Consider the following 22,112-nt stretch of genomic DNA (forward strand, 5'->3'; position numbering starts at 1 on the left):
ACTGACCTATTTGGATTTATTTTCCCTTTGTTCTTATTTTAAATTAGAGCTAATTTCAAATAAAACAATTTATTTTTCTTACCCAAAAATGTCCCATCTATTTTTTTAATAGGAGGAACGTTCTAGAAGCTTAGTTTCATTTTCTGTTTTATTCTTTTTCTATTTTTTCCTCCCTGGCTTTTATTTCAAAACCTGGTTTGTTGTATATTAAAAGCCAGCATGTGTTTAGTTTTATTAGGAAGTGATGGAGCAGGATGGGCTCCTGGCCCATCTTCCTTCTCCTGGCGCGTCAAGCCCACCACTCCTTCTTCTTCCTACGTCACCTCCTGTACGAACCAGGGGATCACCATTGATCTCCTGTAGCTCGATCAGACGGCCATCCCTTCCTCCTTGAGATGTATAAGGGAGATTGTTGCGCCTAGGGTTCCCTCCTAGATTTGTTTTCCCCTTCTCCTCCCTCTCCCGCCGCCGGTCTAAGCTCGTGCCCGAGCCACCTGCTGGATGGATCAGGATTTCCCCCGAGCTGCCTCCTCTGCCGTTCTGAAGATGTGCATGCCCGAGCCTCGCGACCCCGCTGCCTCGCGCTCTAGGCGGAGGCCGGTGCAGCTACCCCACGCCCCGTGGAGCTGCTCCAGGTCAGCTCCTCCGGATCGATCTGATTCTTGGGGCGGCAGGCAACTCCGCGCCACCAGTAGCAGCACCAGGCGCCGGAGCCGCGTCCTCCTCTGTTGTGTTCGCGCCGCAGCGGCAGCACGACCCGAGCCCAGTTGCAGGTGTCCCGTTCCTCTCTCTTCTCCTCCCTCTCTGTCTTTCCTTCTCCTTATTTCTCTCCCTCTTCTCTCTGCTTGACGAGTAGACCAATCCATGGAGAGGCTAGTGCAGCCCCGTCCTTGGAGCTTCACCTTCGTGGGAGGAAGTTGCAGCCTCGCCTCCAACCATGGACACCATCCATGCCATTCCCAACCAGCAAGTTCCCAGCGCCACCCTCCTTCCCGGTCTTCCTCGCCCGCCTCTGAATCCGATGGTCGCTGAACTCTGAACCCCGATGTGAGGAACCCCCGTTTTTGAACTATGTTGTTCTTTTTCTTAGATCCGTTCGGGTAAGTATAGGTTGTATACTGTGGAGTTGCTCCTGTTAACGAGCGGCGTGCTAGGTGGGATGGCTAGCGCAGCCAACCCTTATGCAAGGGCTCCTCGGTTCGAATCCCAGATGCCTATTTTTTTTTGCCTTTTTTCTCGTATTTTTCCACGCCAATGCCGGCCGCTCTTAGTTAAGGTATTACTAGTCTGCAATTTGAACAAATTGGGTTCCAAGCCCCACTGGTTAGCCTCCACGTTTACAACTAGGAGGTGTTGGGTTCAAGTCCTAGGAACCCCTTTTTTCCCATGTTTTTATTTCTTTTGCACACACATGCCAACTTGGGCCGATTTCAGCCCTGGGCCACTGCACAAATAGTGTAATTCGGTCCATTGTTCTTTTTTTTAACATCGTGTGAATTTTTTTCCAATTTCTAGGGACTTTGCTAATTTCAGGAAAAGCTTTGTTTTTCAAACGAGCGTAGATTATAAACCGTGCATTGGATCGGAGTGATTCAAATTTGTGACTTGTCTAGCATTTCGCGTAGGTTGATAATTTCCAATTCTCATGCATAGTTAGCATTGTTTAGTGTGCTGTTTGCATCGGTTTGCGTGTCGACGTGTTGGAAACAGTTTAGGTCATAACTATTTGTCCGTAGCTCCGTTGGAGATGTGCCATATATGTAAATGGACCAGAACGACGAGTAGAATTACGTGAACCACTTTGGCTTTCCCTTTAACAAACCTAAAAAATGTGATTAGGACAAATCTGGACATAATTAAGATTCAACACGTGGGGTTCTTTCAGAGATGCTATATGTCGTTTCCGGTCTCATTTAAGATGCCTAGATAGGTAGATTAACTACGCTTCACCGCTTGCCATGTTTAATAACATTTAATATTGTCGAGTACCTAATCGGGATAGAACTAAATCATTAAACGAGGAGTTTCGTCAATATGCAACTCGTTGCATATTGAACTTCACTTAATGTGTAGTGTTTGAGTGTTGTGAATTGCCATGCCATGCCTTGCATCATTGAACTGATCATGCATCATAGTAGGTTGTGCATCATGTTGTGCATCGTGTGGTGAATATATGTGTTGATGTTTGTTTCCGGTTTGCTCCGTCTCGATAGAGTTCCGCAAGCGTGTCGGAATGTGAGGACCCGTTCGACTACGTTGGTTCGCCGGCTCCACGGAGTTGTTCTTCTTCCAAGCGGGATCTCAGGCAAGATGACCATTTCCCCAGATACCATTACAATCATTGCCATGCTAGTTTTATCGCTTCTATCGATTATGTCTCGTTGCCTACCACATGTTAAATATCAGCCTCTCTACAATGCCATGATAACCTTCAACCTGTTCGACCTAGCAAACCACTGATTGGCTATGTTACTGCTTGTTTAACCATGTGTTAGTGTTGCTAGTTGCAGGTGTAGTTGCTTCCATCTGATAACATGGGTTCCTTGTTATATCACCAAATTAATGCTATTTAATTTAATGCACATATATACTTGGTAAAAGGTGGAAGGCTCGGCCTTTCTAGCCTGGTGTTTTGTTCCACCTTTGCCCCCTTAGTTTCGGCTACCGGTGTTATGTTCCATAAACGAGCGCTCCTAACACGATCGGGGTTGTTATGGGGACCCCTTGATAATTTGTTTTAGATTAAAGCTGGTCTGGCAAGGCCCAACTTTGGTACTACATTTTCCTAATAACTAATGAACTGCATAGGGAGTAATTAACCCGAGGATAATTTAATCAACCCCCGGGCCAGCGCACCTCATAAGTGTTGGTCCCACCTAAGCGATGTCTGGCACCCCTCCGGTCACCTGGAGGTTTAGCGATCCCGACGTCTATCTCATTAGTCGTGTCCTGAGAACGAGATACGTGGCTCCTATCTGGATCGTCGACACATCGGGCGGCCTTGCTGGATTAGTTTTATCTTTGACAAAATATCTTGTGCATCGGGATTCCGGTGATGCTTTGGTAATCTCAGAGTTGAGGTTTTCCACTAGGGAATCCAACGAGATCGCAAGCTTCGTGATTCAGGATTTCTATGCGGCTTGTGGTAATTTGTGATGGACTAGTTGGAGCACCCCTGCAGGGTTAAATCTTTTCGGAAAGCCGTGCCCGCGATTATGTGGCAACGTGGAAACTTTGTTTAACACTGGTTCTAGATAACTTGAAGTTAACTTAATTAAAATATGCCAACTGTGTGCGTAACCGTGACTGTCTCTTTCGTGAGTTCCTTCTCCGATCGAGGACACGGTGGGGTTATGTTTGACGTAGGTAGGTGTTCAGGATCATTCATTTGGTCATCAGTAGCTACGTCCGTTATGCGTAGTTCTTCCCCCTCTTATTTCTTGTACTCGTAAGTTTAGCCACCAAATATATGCTTAGCCGTTGCTGCAACCTCACCACTTAACCTCCCCTCACCCATTAAGCTTTGCTAGTCTTGATACCTTTGGAAATGAGATTGCTGAGTTCCCCTGTGGCTCACAGATTACTACAACACCAGTTGCAGGTACAGGTAAAGGTTATTGACGCGAGCGCGTTGATTGTTCATTTGGAGTTTGTTCTTCTTCTTCTTCTTCTTCGATCTAGGATGGGTTCCAGGCCGCCAGCCTCGGATAGCAAGGATGGACGTCGTTCTTCTTTTCTCGTTTGTTTTCGTCCGTAGATGGACCCTGATCTTATTCTTGATGATTATGTATTGTACTGCTGTGACTCTGATGTAGCTTGTGGCGAGTGTAAGCCAATTATACAATATCTCATCTTTTCAGTACATGTACTTGTAACGATATCCATTTTTGCGACACGACGAGATGCGCCTTCTATCCCTGACGAGGCCTTCGTGCCAAATTGAGGACAGGGTCGCATCTTGGGCGTGACAAGTTGGTATCAGAGCAGTACCGACCTAGGAGCCCCCTTGATTGATCGAACATGGCCGAGTCAAGTCTAGTGAAAAACTACTTTGAGTCTAGTTATATATCGGAGAGTAGGATTCTTTTTTCTCCTCTTCTATGCTCTGGTGAGGAATCTTGACGTAACAATTTATTCTACTCCTCTTCTCACTCAAAAGTTTTTTTTGGATCACGCGGATATTGTTGGAATCTATATGATGTCGATGTGACGGAGTTCTGTCTTGGTGCCTTCTGTCTGACTTGATTTTCTTCCGGGGAGTTGAGCTCCAGGGGATTCTCGAGCACATCGTTATCATTCAGATTTCTTAGTATCTTAGAACGAAGGATGTTCGTAATTGCTTCAATACTAGTAGTGGCGAGATAACCCCGATGTCCCCAGTACTGGTGCAGATTGTTCGGGAGTACTGCCATACTTTGTATTGTTGTGAGCACGAGGGTCTGTTGTAGTTGAAGGTCCGAGATTCTGGTTGTGTGTTGACGGATGTGATACAGGTGACGGGTTAGTATAGGAGTTGTGTGAAATATTACTCCTTGTATCCGTGTACCAGATTGCATGACCAGATACTTTGGGAATTCATAGGTGTGAATTCAAGTAGTTGCTTATAGGACAATCTTCCAACAAATGCATGATGTTAGGTTGGGGTTCGACATCTAGTGGATTCGTTTGTTGACGGTCGACTTACAGCGGTTCTCGTTGTGTCTTAAAGAGTCCTTGTAGCTTGCTACGACTCGGGGACGCTTTGTATGTCGGGTGCACTGCCTCGCACTTGATGGCTACTATAAGGTTCGAGCCCGTGCGATCCTGTCCACGAAAATATTGGACGAAATCTTTCTCATGAGTATGTTCTAGCTTGTTTCGTAAGCCGCATCCTTTGTTTTGTTGAATATGGTAATTCCACTTGCTTCGATGTCAGTGGTGATTTCAGATCTTTTCTAAGTAGTGTTATCATATTCATATGGGAGTGCTAATCCTTTGGCTTAATCAGTTTGTCTTATCAATTCTTGTCTACCGGAGTTGTCGTATCAATTCCATTCAACCGATGTGTTTCTCTTCAAGTGAACTCTTTTCTAGCAATCTTTTCTAACAGTGGTTTCTTTGAGTGGGCCCATAACCCACAGGTTCTTTCCCAGGATCTTTCCTGGCTCTTTTAATCTCTCTCCGGAGATCTCTAAATCTTTTCAACTATGACGTAAGTATGATTTTCATCAGTCTTATTACTTCTTCAAGATCTATTCGAATTAACTCTCATATTGGCTCAACCTTTCATTCTTCATTATTCCGGAGTGTCTTGGTAATTCTTGGTGTTGTTCTCGTCATCATTCTCAGCTTGCAATCCGAAGGAGTGTTTCTCTCGAATCTTGGTTCATTCTCTTGCAGATTCATCATTTCAGCCTTGTGGCATCATCTTGATTTGTTTCCAATCACGAGAATCTATTTCTTGCTATCCGGTGCGTTTCTGAGTTGTGTTCATTTCTCGATCCTCCGAAGGCCATCATTTCAGAAGTTTCTTCGTTCTCAGCTTTCAGCCTTCATCCTCAATTCTTCTCAATTGTTGTTTCTTCGTTCGTCTCTTGATTATCCGGTCCCTTGTTCTAGTTTTCTCTCAAGTGGCTCATGATCTCTTCTTTATCATGTATCTCCATTATTCATGGTTGCCTCATTCATTTCAATTCTCACCGCTGTTTCTTGCAACATTTCTTCTAAGTTTGTGCTCATATATCTCTCCTAAATCATTTCTAGAAGAATAAGTGGTATGCTAAATCCGTTGATTGTCATCAATTTAACTTGATGAAGGAAAAGCATAACATAATTATTATTCTTGTTCATAAGTAATCTGAATTCTTTCTCCGGAGCGGCTCGTGATTTCAATTCATTCTCAAGTGTTCTTCAAGAATCTTACTGGAGAACCTCAAGTATCCTTCTCTTGCATTTCCAAGTGCATTTGTTCTTCCGTTATCCTTTGAGGTGGTATTATAGCATTCTTGTTAGTGTAGGAGTTTCGAAGAGATTTCCTTTCAAGTATGAGATAATTAAATCCACCAATTCTATGATCATGAGATATTTTCAACCCATGATTTCTTCATTGAGCTATCTTGGTTTGGATTTCACCTAAATATTTTCCTATGGATTGTTGCTATCATGGTGCTTGTTATTAATCCCAGTTCTCAATGTACCCTCTTGGTGTAAGAAGTTTTGATATCTTTGCTTTCATCTATCCTTGGTTCTTGTAGTGGTTGGTTGTCACCTCATAAATGTTGAGATGATTTTCACAAGCCCACTACTATCTTGTTCTTTTCGTGTTGTTTTTCCAACAACTCCGCCCAATTCTTCTTGCAAGGATAATCGCCAAGTTCATTTGAGATAGTAGTTGTCATTCTTTTCTTCATTCTCTTCTTCCGTATGAGCTAGTTCCTATTCTATTGTTCCGGAGGCTTTGTGATGTTGCTCTTTTGGGTGTATCATGTTGTTCTATCAAGATCATGGTGTTCCCTTGTTCTATTTAGTTGTTTGTTATGAATTTTGTCTAATTCTTCCATCTTATTGATTTTTTTGTCCCATTTTCCTACCGAAGTGCTGCCAAAATTTTCCGTGAATTCTTGCTTCTTTCTCATATCATTCCTCATCTCTTTGCTACCTTCAAGGATCGTTGGTTTCACTCGTTTGTCAAAGAAGCGACTAAGTTTTACCTCTTGCTTTCTCTTCCTCTTCCCCTTTCATTCTTGGATCTCGGGGCGAGATCCTCTTGTAGTGTAGGAGAGTTGTGACAGCCCAAATGCAATCTCCCCTCCCCTTTTGTATCTTCCTTGTATGGCAAACTTGGCATGTTAGTGTGATGTGGGGTGAGCCTAACTTTGTGTCATAATTTCATGTGCATCATGCCTTCTTGCATTGCATTCTTTCCTTTTGTTGTGGTTGTGTTGATTTGGGTGTCCTTGTTGTGATGTGCAAGTGTTGTGTTGATGTGCTTCGTGTTTTTTTAGGTGTGGGGGCAACAAGTGCATGTCAAAACCCACATGTTGCTCCATAGGAAAAAACCCTTCTCTCTCTCTATGTTATTTGTGGCAGGTTTAAAAGGCTTTGTTTCTCCCCTTTAAAAATGTTCATCTCCTTTGAAAAATCCTTTCAAATATTTGTGGGTGGCAACACTGAACTATTTGGATTTATTTTCCCTTTGTTCTTATTTTAAATTAGAGCTAATTTCAAATAAAACAATTTATTTTTCTTACCCAAAAATGTCCCATCTATTTTTTTAATAGGAGGAACGTTCTAGAAGCTTAGTTTCATTTTCAGTTTTATTCTTTTTCTATTTTTTCCTCCCTGGCTTTTATTTCAAAACCTGGTTTGTTGTATATTAAAAGCCAGCATGTGTTTAGTTTTATTAGGAAGTGAGGCAGCAGGATGGGCTCCTGGCCCATCTTCCTTCTCCTGGTGCGTCAAGCCCACCACTCCTTCTTCCTACGTCACCTCCTGTACGAACCAGGGGATCACCATTGATCTCCTGTAGCTCGATCAGACGGCCATCCCTTCCTCCACGAGATGTATAAGGGAGATTGTTGCACCTAGGGTTCCCTCCTAGATCCGTTTTCCCCTTCTCCTCCCTCTCCCGCCGCCGGTCTAAGCTCGTGCCCGAGCCACCCGCTGGATGGATCAGGATTTCCCCCGAGCTGCCTCCTGTGCCGTTCTGAAGATGTGCGTGCCCGAGCCTCGCGACCCCGCTGCCTCGCGCTCTAGGCGAAGGCCGGTGGAGCGACCCCGCGCTGCGTGGAGCTGCTCCAGGTCAGCTCCTCCCGATTGATCTGATGCTTGGGGCGGCAGGCAACTCCGCGCCACCAGTAGCAGCACCAGGCGCCGGAGCCGCGTCCTCCTTTGTTGTGTTCGCGCCGCAGCGGCAGCACGACCCGAGCCCAGTTGCAGGTGTCCCGTTCCTCTCTCTTCTCCTCCCTCTCTGTCTTTCCTTCTCCTTATTTCTCTCCCTCTTCTCTCTGCTTGACGAGGAGACCGATCCATGGAGAGGCCAGTGCAGCCCCGTCCTTGGAGCTTCACCTTCGTGGGAGGAAGTTGCAGCCTCGCCTCCAACCAGGGACACCATCCATGCCATTCCCAACCAGCAAGTTCCCAGCGCCACCCTCCTTCCCGGTCTTCCTCGCCCGCCTCTGAATCCGATGGCCGCTGAACTCTGAACCCCGATGTGAGCAACCCCCGTTTCTGAACTATGTTGTTGTTTTTCTTAGATCCGTTCGGGTAAGTATAGGTTGTATACGGTGGAGTTGCTCCTGTTAACGAGCGGCGTGCTAGGTGGGATGGCTAGCGCAGCCAACCCTTATGCAAGGGATCCTGCGTTTGAATCCCAGATGCCCCTATTTGTTTTGCCTTTTTTCTCGTATTTCTGCAAGCCAATGCCGGCTGCTCTTAGTTAAGGTATTACTAGTCTGCAATTTGAACAAATTGGGTTCCAAGCCCCATTGGTTAGCCTCCACATTTACAACTAGGAGGTGTTGGGTTCAAGTCCCAGGAACCCCTTTTATCCCATGTTTTTATTTCTTTTGCACACACATGCCAACTTGGGCCGATTTCAGCCCTGGGCCACTACACAAATAGTGTAATTCGGTCCATTGTTCTTTTTTTAACGTCGTGTGATTTTTTTTCCAATTTCTAGGGACTTTGCTAATTTCAGGAAAACCTTTGTTTTTCAAACAAGCGTAGATTCTAAACCGTGCATTGGATCGGAGTGATTCAAATTTGTGACTTGTATAGAATTTCGCGTAGGTTGATAATTTCCAATTCTCATGCATAGTTAGCATTGTTTAGTGTGATGTTTGCATCGGTTTGCATGCCGACGTGTTGGAAACGGTTTAGGTCATAACTATTTGTCCGTAGCTCCGTTGGAGATGTGCCATATATGTAAATGGACCAGAACGACGAGTTGAATCACGTGAACCACTTGTTTTTTCCGTTTAACAAACCTAAAAATGTGATTAGGATAAATCTGGACGGAATTAAGATTCAACACGTGGGGTCCTTTCGGAGATGCTATATGTCGTTTCCGGTCTCATTTAAGATGCCTAGATAGGTAGATTAACTATGCTTCACCTCTTGCCATGTTTAATAACATTTAATATTGTCGAGTACCTAATCGGGATAGAACTAAATCATTAAACATGGAGTTTCGTCAATATGCAAGTCGTTGCATATTGAACTTCACTTAATGTGTAGTGTTTGAGTGTTGTGAATTGCCATGCCATGCCTTGCATCATTGAACTAATCATGCATCATAGTACGTTGGGCATCATGTTGTGCATCGTGTGGTGAATATCTGTGTTGATGTTTGTTTCGGTTTGCTCCGTCTCGATAGAGTTCGCAAGCGTGTCAGAATGTGAGGACCCGTTCGACTATGTTGGTTCGCCGGCTCCACGGAGTTGTTCTTATTCCAAGCGAGATCTCAGGCAAGATGACCATTTCCCCAGATACTATTACTATGATTAGCACGCTAGTTTTATCGCTTCTATCGATTATGTCTCGTTGCCTACCACATGTTAAATATCAGCCTCTCTACAATGCCATGATAACCTTCAACCTGTTCGACCTAGCAAACCACTGATTGGCTATGTTACTGCTTGTTTAACCATGTGTTAGTGTTGCTAGTTGCAGGTGTACTTGCTTCCATCTGATAACATGGGTTCCTTGTTATATCACCAAATTAATGCTATTTAATTTAATGCACATCTATACTTGATAAAAGATGGAAGGCTCGGCCTTTCTAGCCAGGTGTTTTGTTCCACCTTTGCCCCCTTAGTTTCGGCTACCGGTGTTATGTTCCATAAACGAGCGCTCCTAACACGATCGGGGTTGTTATGGGGACCCCCTTGATAATTCGTTTTAGATTAAAGCTGGTCTGGCAAGGCCCAGCTTTGGTACTACATTTGCCTAATAACTAATGAACTGCATAGGGAGTAATTAAACCGAGGATAATTTAATCAACCCCCGGGCCAGTGCTCCTCATGAGTGTTGGTCCCACCTGAGCGATGTCCGGCGCCCCTCTGGTCACCCGGAGGTTTAGCGATCCCGACGTCTAGCTCATCCGTCGTGTCCTGAGAACGAGATACGTGGCTCCTATCGGGATCGTCGACACGTCGGACGGCCTTGCTGGATTAGTTTTACCATTGACGAAATATCTTGTGCATCGGGATCCCGGTGATGCTTTGGGTAATCTTAGAGTTGAGGTTTTCCACTAGGGAATCCGACGAGATCGCAAGCTTCGTGATTGAGGATTTCTATGCAGCTTGTGGTAATTTGTGATAGACTAGTTGGAGCACCCCTGCAGGGTTAAATCTTTTCGGAAAGTCGTGCCCGCGATTATGTGGCAACGTGGAAACTTTGTTTAACACTAGTTCTAGATAACTTGAAGTTAACTTAATTAAAATATGCCAACTGTGTGCGTAACCGTGACTATCTCTTTCATGAGTTCCTTCTCCGATCGAGGACACGGTGGGGTTATGTTTGACGTAGGTAGGTGTTCAGGATCATTCATTTGGTCATCAGTAGCTACGTCCGTTATGTGTAGTTCTTCCCCCTCTTATTTCTTGTACTCGTAAGTTTAGCCACCAAATATATGCTTAGCCGCTGCTGCAACCTCACCACTTAAGCTCCCCTCACCCATTAAGCTTTGCTAGTCTTGATACCTTTGGAAATGAGATTGCTGAGTCCCCTGTGGCTCACAGATTACTATAACACCAGTTGCAGGTACATGTAAAGGTTATTGACGTGAGCGCGTCGGTTGTTCATTTGGAGTTGCTTCTTCTTCTTCTTCTTCATCGATCTAGGATGGGTTCCAGGCCGGCAGCCTGGATAACAAGGATGGACGTCGTTCTTCTTTTCTCGTTTGTTTTCGTCCGTAGACGGACCCTTCTCTTATTCTTGATGATTATGTATTGTACTGCTGTGACTCTGATGTAGCTTGTGGCGAGTGTAAGCCAATTCTATATATATCTCATCTTTTCAGTACATGTACTTGTAACGATATCCATTCTTGCGACACGACGAGATGCGCTTCTATCCCTGACGAGGCCTTCGTGCCAAATTGAGGATAGGGTCGCATCTTGGGCGTGACAGGTAGTTAATATCTTCTTCAATTCTTGGAAGCTTTCTTCACACTCCGGCGTCCATCCGAACCTCTTGCCTTTCTTCAAGAGCTGAGTCATAGGTCGAGTGATGCGGGAGAATCCTTCTACGAACTTGCGGTAATATCCCGCGAGTCCGAGGAAGCTCCTGACTTCTTTCACATCAATTGGTGATTCCCAGTTGGTTACCGTAGTAATATTGGAGGGGTCAACTGCCAATCCACTTGTTGTCATGGTATGCCCAAGAATCCAACTTCGTTCAGCCAAAATTGGCACTTGCTGAACTTGGCATAAAGTTGGTGCTCTCGAAGCTTCTCCAACACTAACCTCAAGTGTTTCTCATGCTCTTCTTCGGACTTGGAAAATATTAATATGTCATCGATGAATACAATGACAAACTTGTCCACGTATTCCATGAAGACCTTGTTCATGAGTTACATGAAGTAAGCTGGGGCATTAGTCAACCCAAAAGACATGACAGTGCATTCGTACAAACCATATCGGCTCACAAACGCTGTCTTGGGTATGTCCTCGGGTCGGATCTTCAGTTGGTAATATCCAGATCGGAGGTCGATCTTGGAGAATACCTTAGCTCCATTTAGCTGATCAAACAAGTCTTCAATCTTGGGGAGTGGATACTTGTTCTTAATCGTGACCTCATTGAGAGAACTGTAATCGACACAGAGTCTGATAGTTCCATCCTTCTTGGACACGAAGTGAACAAGTGATCCCCAAGGGGATGAACCCGGACGAATAAATCCTTTCCTGAGTTGCTCATCCAGCTGCTTCTTCAATTCTGCCAGCTCTTCGGATCCCATCATGTAAGGCTTCTTATAGATAGGCCTTGATCCGGGCATGAGCTCAGTGATGAACTCGATGTCTCGGTCAGGAGGCATTCCCGGTAGATCATGAGGAAACACGTCCGGGTACTCACAGACTATTGGCACTTGATCGAGTTCTACCTCTGACAGGTTGTTAACCCATGGTACTTGATGGGGTTATAGTCCTAGGGTAGGGTCATAGGCCTGCCCTATAGGTCCTACCCAAGGACTACCCTTCATAAGGGACAAGGCCCTTAGTCAGTTCCGACTGAATCAAGGACTTCCCATCATCCAGTCGGTGACGATTCCCCCATCATCCAGTCGGAGATGAGCATTTGGAGCGTATCAAACTTACCGACTGGATTCCACTCTGTACATCGTAACCCCCCTGGAGGGTAACGGTCATACGTTTTCATGTACCTTTATTAGCATTTAAGGCATATGTTACCTGTAACGTAGACATTTAATCACCACTACTCCACCCCTGTGCACCGAACCGTTGTGAAGGGCAACACACTCTATATAAGTCGCCCTTCCCCACTGGTTCAGGGGTTAGCAATTCACTGTAATCCATATTCCACTCGACATCAAGCTCCCAAGAGCACTGAGACGTAGGGATTTTACCTCCACTGTAGAGGGGCCTGAACTCATACAACCTCGCCGTAGCTAAGGCTCTGCCCATCCTTTCGTACCCTACACATCTACTGTCAGACTTATACCCACGACAGTACTCGAGCGGGTACTGGCTCAGAGACATACTAGACGTTGACTCCTTGGTCGCTTGTCATGGTAATGCCCCTGTTGGCATAGTCCAAGATGCTTTGATGTTTGGCCAACCAATCCATGCCGAGAATTACTTCTAGGCCTTGCGACTTAAGCACAATGAGATCCCTGAGAAGCTCGTCCCATTGATAACTATCCCGACCTTCCTACACCCTAGGTTGGTCCTCAATACCGCTCCCGCGGTTTGAATTGCCATATGCCCACGAAGCCAGGTAGGTTTTAAACCACATTTTTCCGCAAATCTTTGCATAACAAAAGATTGCGAAGCAGCACAATCAAACAATTTGTTGCCGTGGTAGAGTTGATGACGAACGTACCCAGAATGCAGTACGGGTCTTCCTGTGCCTCTTCTGCGGAAATATGATTAATTCGCCCCTTGCTGTGATACTGATGATTGCGGGGAGCCTGATTCCTGCCCGGTGCTCCTTGGCCTGGATTTGGCGCATTTGGGCGCGGAGCATCGGACTTCTTGTTGGGGCACTACCTGGAATAGTGCCCTGTTTGTCCATATCCGAAATAGGTAACTTGCGCTAGAAGATTGGTCTTGACTCCCCTGTTGTTCGACAGATTGGTTGCTGGCTTGGTGTTGACTTGCTGCTGTGGCTGGTAGTTCTGGCAAAATGTTGGATACTTGTACTGCTGCTGCTGATAGTTGGATCTTGCTGGAGCTGACTGCCATGGGCGTGGTTCGTGTTACTCGGTCCTCCACTATCCATTAGCTTGCGCTTACGGGTGTCGTCCATAGCACGACGCTTGTCTTCCAACATAAGGGCCTTATTAACCAGATCGCTAAAGGTTCGACGTTCACAAACAACCAGTTGATACTGGAGTGACTGTTGTAGTCCTTCCATAAAGCGTTCCACTTTGGCGGCCTCAGCGTTGACGTCTTCAGGCGCGTATCTTGACAGGAGGTTGAACTTCTGCAAATACTCCTTAACGGACCCACTGCCTTGCCTTAAGGCTCGGAATTCCCGCTTCTTAATGGTCATCATTCCTGGACGAATGTGAGCAGCGCGGAATCCATCTTTGAACATAGCCCAAGTGATGACTTGCCCTGCTCGCATGATCTGAAATCCATCCCACCAAGCTCTGGCTGTGCCACCGAGACAGTGAGAAGCTTCTCATGATCATTAGTGCACTTGACCAGCGCAAGGAGGTCTTCGATAGTACCGATCCAGTCATCGGCATCCAATGGTTCAGTCGTCTTCGTGAATATGGGTGGCGTAGTTCGCATGAACTTAGAGAGAGTAGAGCGACCATTTCCATTCCCATTCTGTGACGGGTTGTTCACCAAGGTTTGAGCCAGCTGCTAAATAGCGGCATTGTTGGCTTGATGTTCCTCTCGAGGATATTGAAGGAACTGAGCCATAGTCAAGCTTTTGGGAGGAGGCGGTGGCGGTGGAACATCGTCTTGCTACCCGTGGTGATCTCCAGCTTGAGCTTCCTCTCCGGTTCCCTGCTGCTGACCTGAAGAGGCAGAGCCGGGGTTGCCGAAGGTGCTGTTGCGAGTAGCATTCACCATCCTGTCAGGGGAGTAGACATGTCAATTTGCCGATCTGGCGGAATCATAAGGGATGATACTCTAGTAAACAGGGGTCTGATGTTGTGCTAGTGTGAAAATTTTAAGCCAGTGGTTTTGAAAGAGCTAATGCATTAGATTAAAACAGGCGATGTAGTCGCTCACAAGCTGCCTAAGGCAGAATGCGACTTGCATCATGCTTACACAACACCAGTGGTTCACTGAACCGATACATGAACTCCTGCGCTCGGGGAGTAACTCCTAATTGCCTACGCCACTAATGCTAAGCGGCAGACTGCGCGGTCTCATAAGTGGGTTCTGTGGGATCTTCGTATTCATCTTCATCTCCATCTTCATGAGTGCTTCCCTTCTTTGAAGGAGTAGGGGAAGGAAGCAGACCATCACGGCGTCTCTTGGTTGGCGAGGTAGTGAAAAGTTCGGTGTACTCTTCTGCGGTCAGGCGACGACTCTGAAGAGGAGTGGCCTGAAGTGGTGGTATTCCTCCTCGGAAAGCAAAGCCAGGTGGTCCTGCGGGTGCTCCTTCTTTCTTCACCTTCGGTTCTTCATCTTCTCCGTGCGTAGCAGATCCTTGACTTGGTGCTGCTCTTGGCGAATCCTTGTTGACTCATTGATCAAAAGGAGCGTCAAAGTGTCGGAGGAGAGACTGAAGTAGGTCTGAAACCTCAGTGGCGTCCCTTCCTCGGAAGATGGGTTGAGTGTCCAACTCCCGTCCACCCCATCCTTAACAAAGGGTAGGTGTCGAGTAGCTCGCTCGTCAGCCATATCGGGAAGGATGTCCCGGAGTCGCACAAGCGCCTCTTGTGTTGCGGTCTCCACTACCAACATCAGATCCTCCATTTGTGGTCCTTCAAAGAAACAGCTAGTCGGGGAGTTGTTAGCCTTCACTATCACGTCCATGTGATATTCCTTGGTGTCGGTGTTGACCCAGTGCTCGTGGTAGAGAAAGATGGGTGTGCGGCGTACTTGAGACTTCTCGAGGCTATCACTCAAAAGTAGAGGGAAGCCCGTCTCCAGAAGCATCTCAGGTACGATGTCCATCTACAAGATGTAGAGGAGAGGGTTAGAAAGTTTTTAGTGGGTGAAAATCTCAGGTTAAGGTCTATGTGCACTAGTCGTCTCGGCTATCGTCCATGCTTCCTAAGGCTTCCTATAGTTAGGATGGCTCTGATACTAGCTCTGTGGGGACCCCGACTTACAAGTCGAGATCGCCGAATGATCGTGCTCAGTGATCCCAGAGATCAATGCTCACCGAACACACAAATACTGAAATAAAAAGAGTCTTACATCCGAGTACCGAATTATTACATCACATGACCGAATGGTCAAGTTCACAAGGTTGGGCCTAAGGCCAAATCATACTGATAAAACTAACTGCAGAAAACATAGGGCTAAGCGGGTGCACATGCCAACAAGCCAACACCGACAGGCATTCTGACTCGGAAGCGTCCTAGTTCGCAGGGGCGTCTCCAAAGACGTACTCATCTCCAAAGTCCGGTCCTTCCATCTCAGGTCAATAACATAATCAGTGACAAGCCAATGAGTACTTTGAATGTACTCGCAAACAGCCCATGACATGAACAATGAAAGTGAAGAATAACAATAATATGCATCTTTGGTGGAACTCATCATGGTGGATTGATCATGAATATGCATCAAGTTAAAGAACTAATCTTGAAGAACAGGTTACATATATCAATATATCTGTCGAGGGCTGAGCCATCCGGGCTCACCCTATATGTCAAGTCACCAAACTTGGTCATATCATTACTTCCATAACAACACCTTTTATCACCACTCACACACACTTGGTTTATGCGGAAACAACTGGACGTAGTTTAAGCAGCACCACCCAACTTTCCTTGACCGTGGACACGGCTATTCGAATAGTTTTACACTCTGCGTAGGTAGTACGCTGGACCCACAAGATCCGGGAAACTTCCGTGTCATCCACGACTCGCGGTATAACATACCCGAGGTAAGTACCCGATCAATGCCTTTCCCCTGACGATACTAGACAAAGAGGTCCACTCGATTGGTACCCAGCCCACATGTTGTACATCTTACAAGCACCGACTCTGGACAGTACCAACCATGCAGGGACCAACGGTGTGCCTGGAACTCATAAAAATGGCATAGTCGTCCTACCTGGCACGACCCCATCACGAGAGTGACCACACATCACTCCCACCACTAGTAATGTGGCTCTTTGCTAGCACCGACCAGAGTAATCAACATAGCCCCGCCCCATAAGGGGTAACGTGGTCGTACTGGTAAGGTTTGGATGGTCGCCACATCATAAATCTAATCCCTTTTCCGAAACCATACTCACACAAATACCGGGTGCACCACTTCACCAAAAGTGGCCACCTAACTCATCATCACCCTCAGGGATTAGTGGCACACGACGGGGTTTTCATAAAATCTTTGATTTATACCAACAACATGCTCATGCTATTTACTCTAGGATTACTTGTCAACATGATAATAGCATGATCCTCAAAAGGGGTAGCATGAAGCTCAATGCATGTGCTCCCGAGGAGCCATCGGTAACATCATATCAATTGATTTACCGGCACTTATGATCATATGCAACGGAAATACTTGCTATCTTAACATGCAATATAACATATGGTCAATCATGGTTAAAGGGCTGCTTGCCTTGGTCAGCTAGGTATCCAGGGTCTTCTAGGTCTTCCGCTCTGATTCCCTCGTCACACGGATTTTCTATCGTCGATAAAAGAAATAATAAGAAATAGCTCACTCAGAAACATACCACAAAGTTATTTTAAAAATTTTCTTTATTACTGATAAATCTAAGTTATCTTTTTGAAAAATATTTCACTCATATTTTCATGAAGGAACATTTTTAAAATTAACCAAACAGAAGCAAAACTATTCCAATTTAGTCCTTTTTAATATTGCAAACAAAATAGTTGTTTGAAAAATTCATCCAACCATCTCATTAAATACTACACATTTTTAGAAGAATAACAGTGGAAAAATTATATTTTTACACTGGTTAAATATTTTTATAAAAATCTTTGAAATCAGATTTTAAAAAAATAAAGAAAACTGGGCTAAGCCTGGCCTGGCTCGGCCTGGAACTGGGCTGGCCCATGGCCAGCCGATAGCCTGCCTAGGCACGCGCGCCATCAGGTTTGAATCTGACATGAGGGGCCCTGCGGTTAGCAGTTGCGGCCAATGCGGGGGAGGATGCTGGGCCACCGACAGGTGGGGCACACCTGTCGGGGTCGTCTCCTACCTGTGGCCAGAGAGGAGGAGGATCATGCCGGCGAGGCTGTTGACATTCTCAAGCCCCAACAAGGACAGGAATGGGTTCGCCATGACGTTGCCTACCTGCTAGTGGTCGAAACAACGTCGGAGAGGCAGGGGTTCGCCAGCGAAGAGAAGGCCGCGGTGGAGGAGTTTCGGAGGTGGTCGAGGAGGTAGATAGGGGCACGGAAATGCTTGAGAGAGTTGGGGAAAGCTTCCTGGGGTTGAGGGGATCAGTTTGGTGGGTCGAGGGGCGCTGTAGCCATCGTGTAGCCGGAGATTGACCGGAGCTCTATGGCGGAATGGCCTCGGTCGATCTCGAGCACTGGGCTCTGCTTGCTATTGGGGTGGCTAGGGAGGTGCTAGTGGTCGTGGTGAAGCTATCTGAGGGGTGCAGGAGCGAGGGGAAGGGCTATAAATAGGCCCGCGACGGTGAGCCCATTCGGGAGCGCCGGTGACTCACCGTGGCGCGCATGGGGGTGCAGAGAGGGGCTCGGGTCGAAACAACGGTCTCAGGACATAGTTTTGTTCTACCAGAACCATCTGCTGCAGAGGGAGAGAGGGGGGAGTCGAGCATCGGTGATCGCACAACCTTGGCCGATTCTGGTGCGGGCGGGCACGCGTCGCACGAGCTCTAGCGCAGGGGAGGACGGGCCGTGAGGGTTGCTTGACACAGAGGGGTTGTCGGGGAAGAGGTTGGACACCTCGGGGGAGGTTGGAACTGGCCGAGGGCATCGCCTCCACCTCGGTGGCTTCCTGTAGCGTGCCCAGAGCACAGTTTTGGCATGCCACGGCTTGCTGGTGCGCTCTGAGGCACTTTGGACGTGTCTAGCATGTTCTGTCACTGGCTGGGAGTGTCGCTAGCCGTTTGGGTCTCGGGGGAGCTTCGGGTGGTCAAGGGATACAAGAAATATTGGTGCTGTCAGTCTTGAACTGAAGCCTAAATTAGGGTTTTTGGCATTTCTACTTTGAACCAGTGAGGGGCAGTTGACTGGGGTTAGATATAGATACTGTCCACCTAATCTATGAGTTTGGAGCAAAGGGGTTGGGTTTAGATGTGGCTAAGATGTCTTTTTCCCATCTGTCAGAAGGTGCTCGACAGTGGTTTGAGGGGGTTGCACCCCACAACTGGTGCTGCAACTTAACAGGTTTGGGTTTGGTGCTAAAACATGGGGTTCACCAAGTTTGAGCTCCATTGCACAAGTTTAGCTTTGTAATCTTAAAAACACTCTATATGACCAGATATGCCCCTTCCAAAGAGAGTGTGGGAAAACTAAGTCCCACAAATCCCATTTTTGGTGTGGAACCCTCATTTGAGATGTTAGGCACTCATGCAAAGTTTCAACATCATTGGACAAACTTTGCTATGTAGAGTTGTTCTAACTTCAATCTGGACAGAAGGGGTTTTAGGGTTATTTGGGGTCCTTAATCACCTTGGATCAAGGTGAAACTTTATATGGACACCAAATGTGGCTTAGGGATAACACTGGAATATTCTAGGATTTTATTGAGAATATTTCCCTTGGAAATATTTCAGAAGGTCAAAACAGACAGAAATGGTTTTCGGGGTTTTATTCAATAACTATAATGTAAAACAGGGTTTAAAATCTTATGCATGGAAAATATATGTCCTCCTGATCATCTCCAAATTTAATCAGATTTTCCTAAGGCAGAAAAGTATTTTTCCATGTAGGTATACCAATTCTGGCCTCACAAATGGACATCCAATTAAATTAGGGAAATAATTATAAAAATAATTATTTTTGTGGTCTTGGAAAATAAGACAAGTTAAAATCAGATCACCAACCTTGAGTAGAAACCAACCTTGCCATCAAGGCCAAGTAGTGCAACTCAAAGTAGGGTTTTACCTTGATCAGAATCAAGTAAAGGTTTTTAGATATAATTTAATATGGTGAAATAGGTTTTTATCATCTCATGATCACACACACAAGCATACAATGACAATCATGACACTCACGTCATTAGTTTTGAAAAAGTTTTAACAAGCTCAGATTTTTGCATTACAGAGAATGTGGTAGAAAAACAGGGTGTGACATAGCCAATATGAGATTCATGGAGAAACTTGATATGGTCATGGTGAATTGAGATATTAGTAATCATTTCTTAAAGCAATGAAGCCTATAAGAAATCAATAGGGCCTTCAAGACATAAATATTAATCATGGATCAAAGATAAATGTTGACCAAGATGAAGATCAAAGAGTTAACTCAAAGTTGGTCATCACACAAGCGCAAATCATGTACCACATGAGATCTTGTGGTATGGTAAGTAATTTTCAATTGCACTTTGTGTACTAACCCATACTATGTGTCATTTTATCTTTATGCGGGTTAGGTAATTCTCATGGGCTCGCATCAAGAGAGAGATTCCAAGTGTCCATGAGAGGCTGACATCAAGTGTTCATGATCATGTTTGACAAGGGAAAGTTCAAGATAACCATTGCTAAGGATTACATGCTTGAAGCTTGTGGATGTTCACATGATGGACTAGTGAATATGAATACAAAGCAAGGCTTTCCACATTGTGTATGGGAGAGCTACTTGAAGACTTCATCAATGTCTTTCCTTTAGCTCGAGCCAAGAAGAAATAATAACATCAAGCTCAAGTGAAAGGCTCGACTCAAAGGTAATAGTTCATTTGAAGTTAGTGGTGTGGAGTGTCGATCACCGAATAAACATATACACTTAATAATGGATTATAGGTAGCTATGTAGTGTAGCTCTTTTATGATTCTTGAGTTACAGGGATCCTGCACTATTAATAGGGGATCAAAGGGTTTCGTAATGGACTTGCTCAAGTCAACATATTCTATACAGAATTCCACTCCTATCATATATCCCAAAGTAAAACCGTTAGCCAAAAAGTGTTCCGCAAATTCTATACTCAAATATTTACATTGATTGCATCATCCATTTTGTATGATATTGGGTGGTTCTCTTTGTGAGGACCTGGAGTTTTCAATAGCTACAAAATGAGCCCAAGATCATCAAAATTGGAGTTCGTATGTAAAAGTTACGCATGTTTTACTTTTGGTATGCTGGCTGTTTATTGGGGGGGGGGGCGGAACTTCCGGGAAGGTTCTGGGCTAAACAAAAAGTTTGCGAAAATATGTCCCAAAGGAAGCCCGGAAGTTCTAGGGGAGAGAAGTTCGGGTAGGTTTTGGTGCATGTTCCGGGCTAACCAGAAACTTTACATTGTGTGCCTCGGGAAGATTTGGTGGGTCACTATATAAGGTATCCTTCTTCCCCAATGAGTTAAGTTTTTGGATCTGAAATTTCCCCGTCGTTTTGAGCTCTCTCCTCCTCCCCCAAGCCTCAAAACTCCAATCCATGTGGGGGAAAACTATCCCATGGATCTAGGGTTCATTTGTTGACCTCCTCCATTGTTCCTCTCCTCTTCCATCCCTCCATAGCATTAGTTGCTTTTGGTGGGATTTGAGAGAGAGGGATTTGAGCATTCTTGTGGTAACCCCCGAAGAGATTTTTGAGAGTTCTTGAGAGAGATTTCATCCAAGCATACATCCACTCCTCCTCTTTCTTTTGACCAAAGCAGTTTGTGATTTGAGCAAGTCTTTTGCATTTCCCCTTTGATCTTGTTACTCTTGGAGGTTGGAGACTCCTACGTGGTAGGAGTGCTTCGGTGAGGAATCAACTTGTGATTTGTCCCCCGAAAAATTTGTGAAGGTTTGGAGGTCGCCTCAAGGTCTACCACTAGTGGTTGGGAATCGCCTTCGTGGTGATATCTCAAGGAGAATAGGTTGAGCCTTCGTGGCATTGGTGTGCCTTCGTGGTAACATCCACCTCTCTAACAGTGACTAGCTTCCCTCGAAGGAAGTGAACATTGGGATACATCCTTGTCTCTGTGACTTTGGTTATCCCTAACCCTAACTCCTTACTTGTGGTTTACTTTGGCTACTTGAGCCTAATTTCACTATATATACTGTTGTCCTCATTATATTGTATTGGGTTTTTCCTTGTAAAGATTACTTATTTATGCCTACACATTATATTCTGTAAGTGCATCTAGTGCCCTTAGTGATTTTGGTGGTTTGAAGACTTATAGGTTAAGTAACTAATGTGTTTATAAGTGTACACAGGCTCTATAAGTCGCTGAGGAGTTTGAGTTATACGATGAATATCGTCACCTAAAAAATGATATCTTCGGGTGAGGAAATTGGTCTAAACTTGAAGACTTTGATCGCGAAGAAATTGTGATGAAATTTATATTCCTCATGAAGATAATGAAGATGAGGAATTTGGTGTGTCGTGAAGAGAAACTGGTTGAAGACTTCGAAGCGTGAAGACTTACTCTTTCTGTTTCGTTTTCTTTACACTTGAGTCTTAGGAACACCGTACTGTTAAAGGGGGTCAAGGTAATACTACGGAATGAATTTCCTCATGATGCTCAACCCAAGCCTAAACCTAAAAAAGCCTCAAATGAGGAATATGAGGGACATGAGGACTTTTACAATTGAAAGTTCCGACCGTTGCCGCGACACGCGCCACCTCACCGATCTTATGCACACCAACGGTCATAATATTTAAGGGCATTTATG

General features: G+C 45.4%; 1 protein-coding gene and 1 pseudogene across 1 annotated transcript; both read left to right on the forward strand.

Annotated features, from left to right (window-relative positions):
• Positions 1-219: 219 nt before the first annotated feature.
• On the forward strand, positions 220-2,460 carry LOC123441793 (annotated as a pseudogene).
• Positions 2,461-7,366: 4,906 nt separating this feature from the next.
• LOC123441794 lies at positions 7,367-9,601 on the forward strand. The gene is given in 3 exon segments (XM_045118023.1): positions 7,367-7,503; positions 7,691-8,204; positions 9,356-9,601. Coding segments are annotated over 3 exon segments (897 nt in total).
• The last annotated feature ends 12,511 nt before the right edge of the window (positions 9,602-22,112 follow it).

Source organism: Hordeum vulgare, chromosome 3H (assembly GCF_904849725.1).
Source record: "Hordeum vulgare subsp. vulgare chromosome 3H, MorexV3_pseudomolecules_assembly, whole genome shotgun sequence".
Classification (NCBI taxonomy): domain Eukaryota; kingdom Viridiplantae; phylum Streptophyta; class Magnoliopsida; order Poales; family Poaceae; genus Hordeum; species Hordeum vulgare.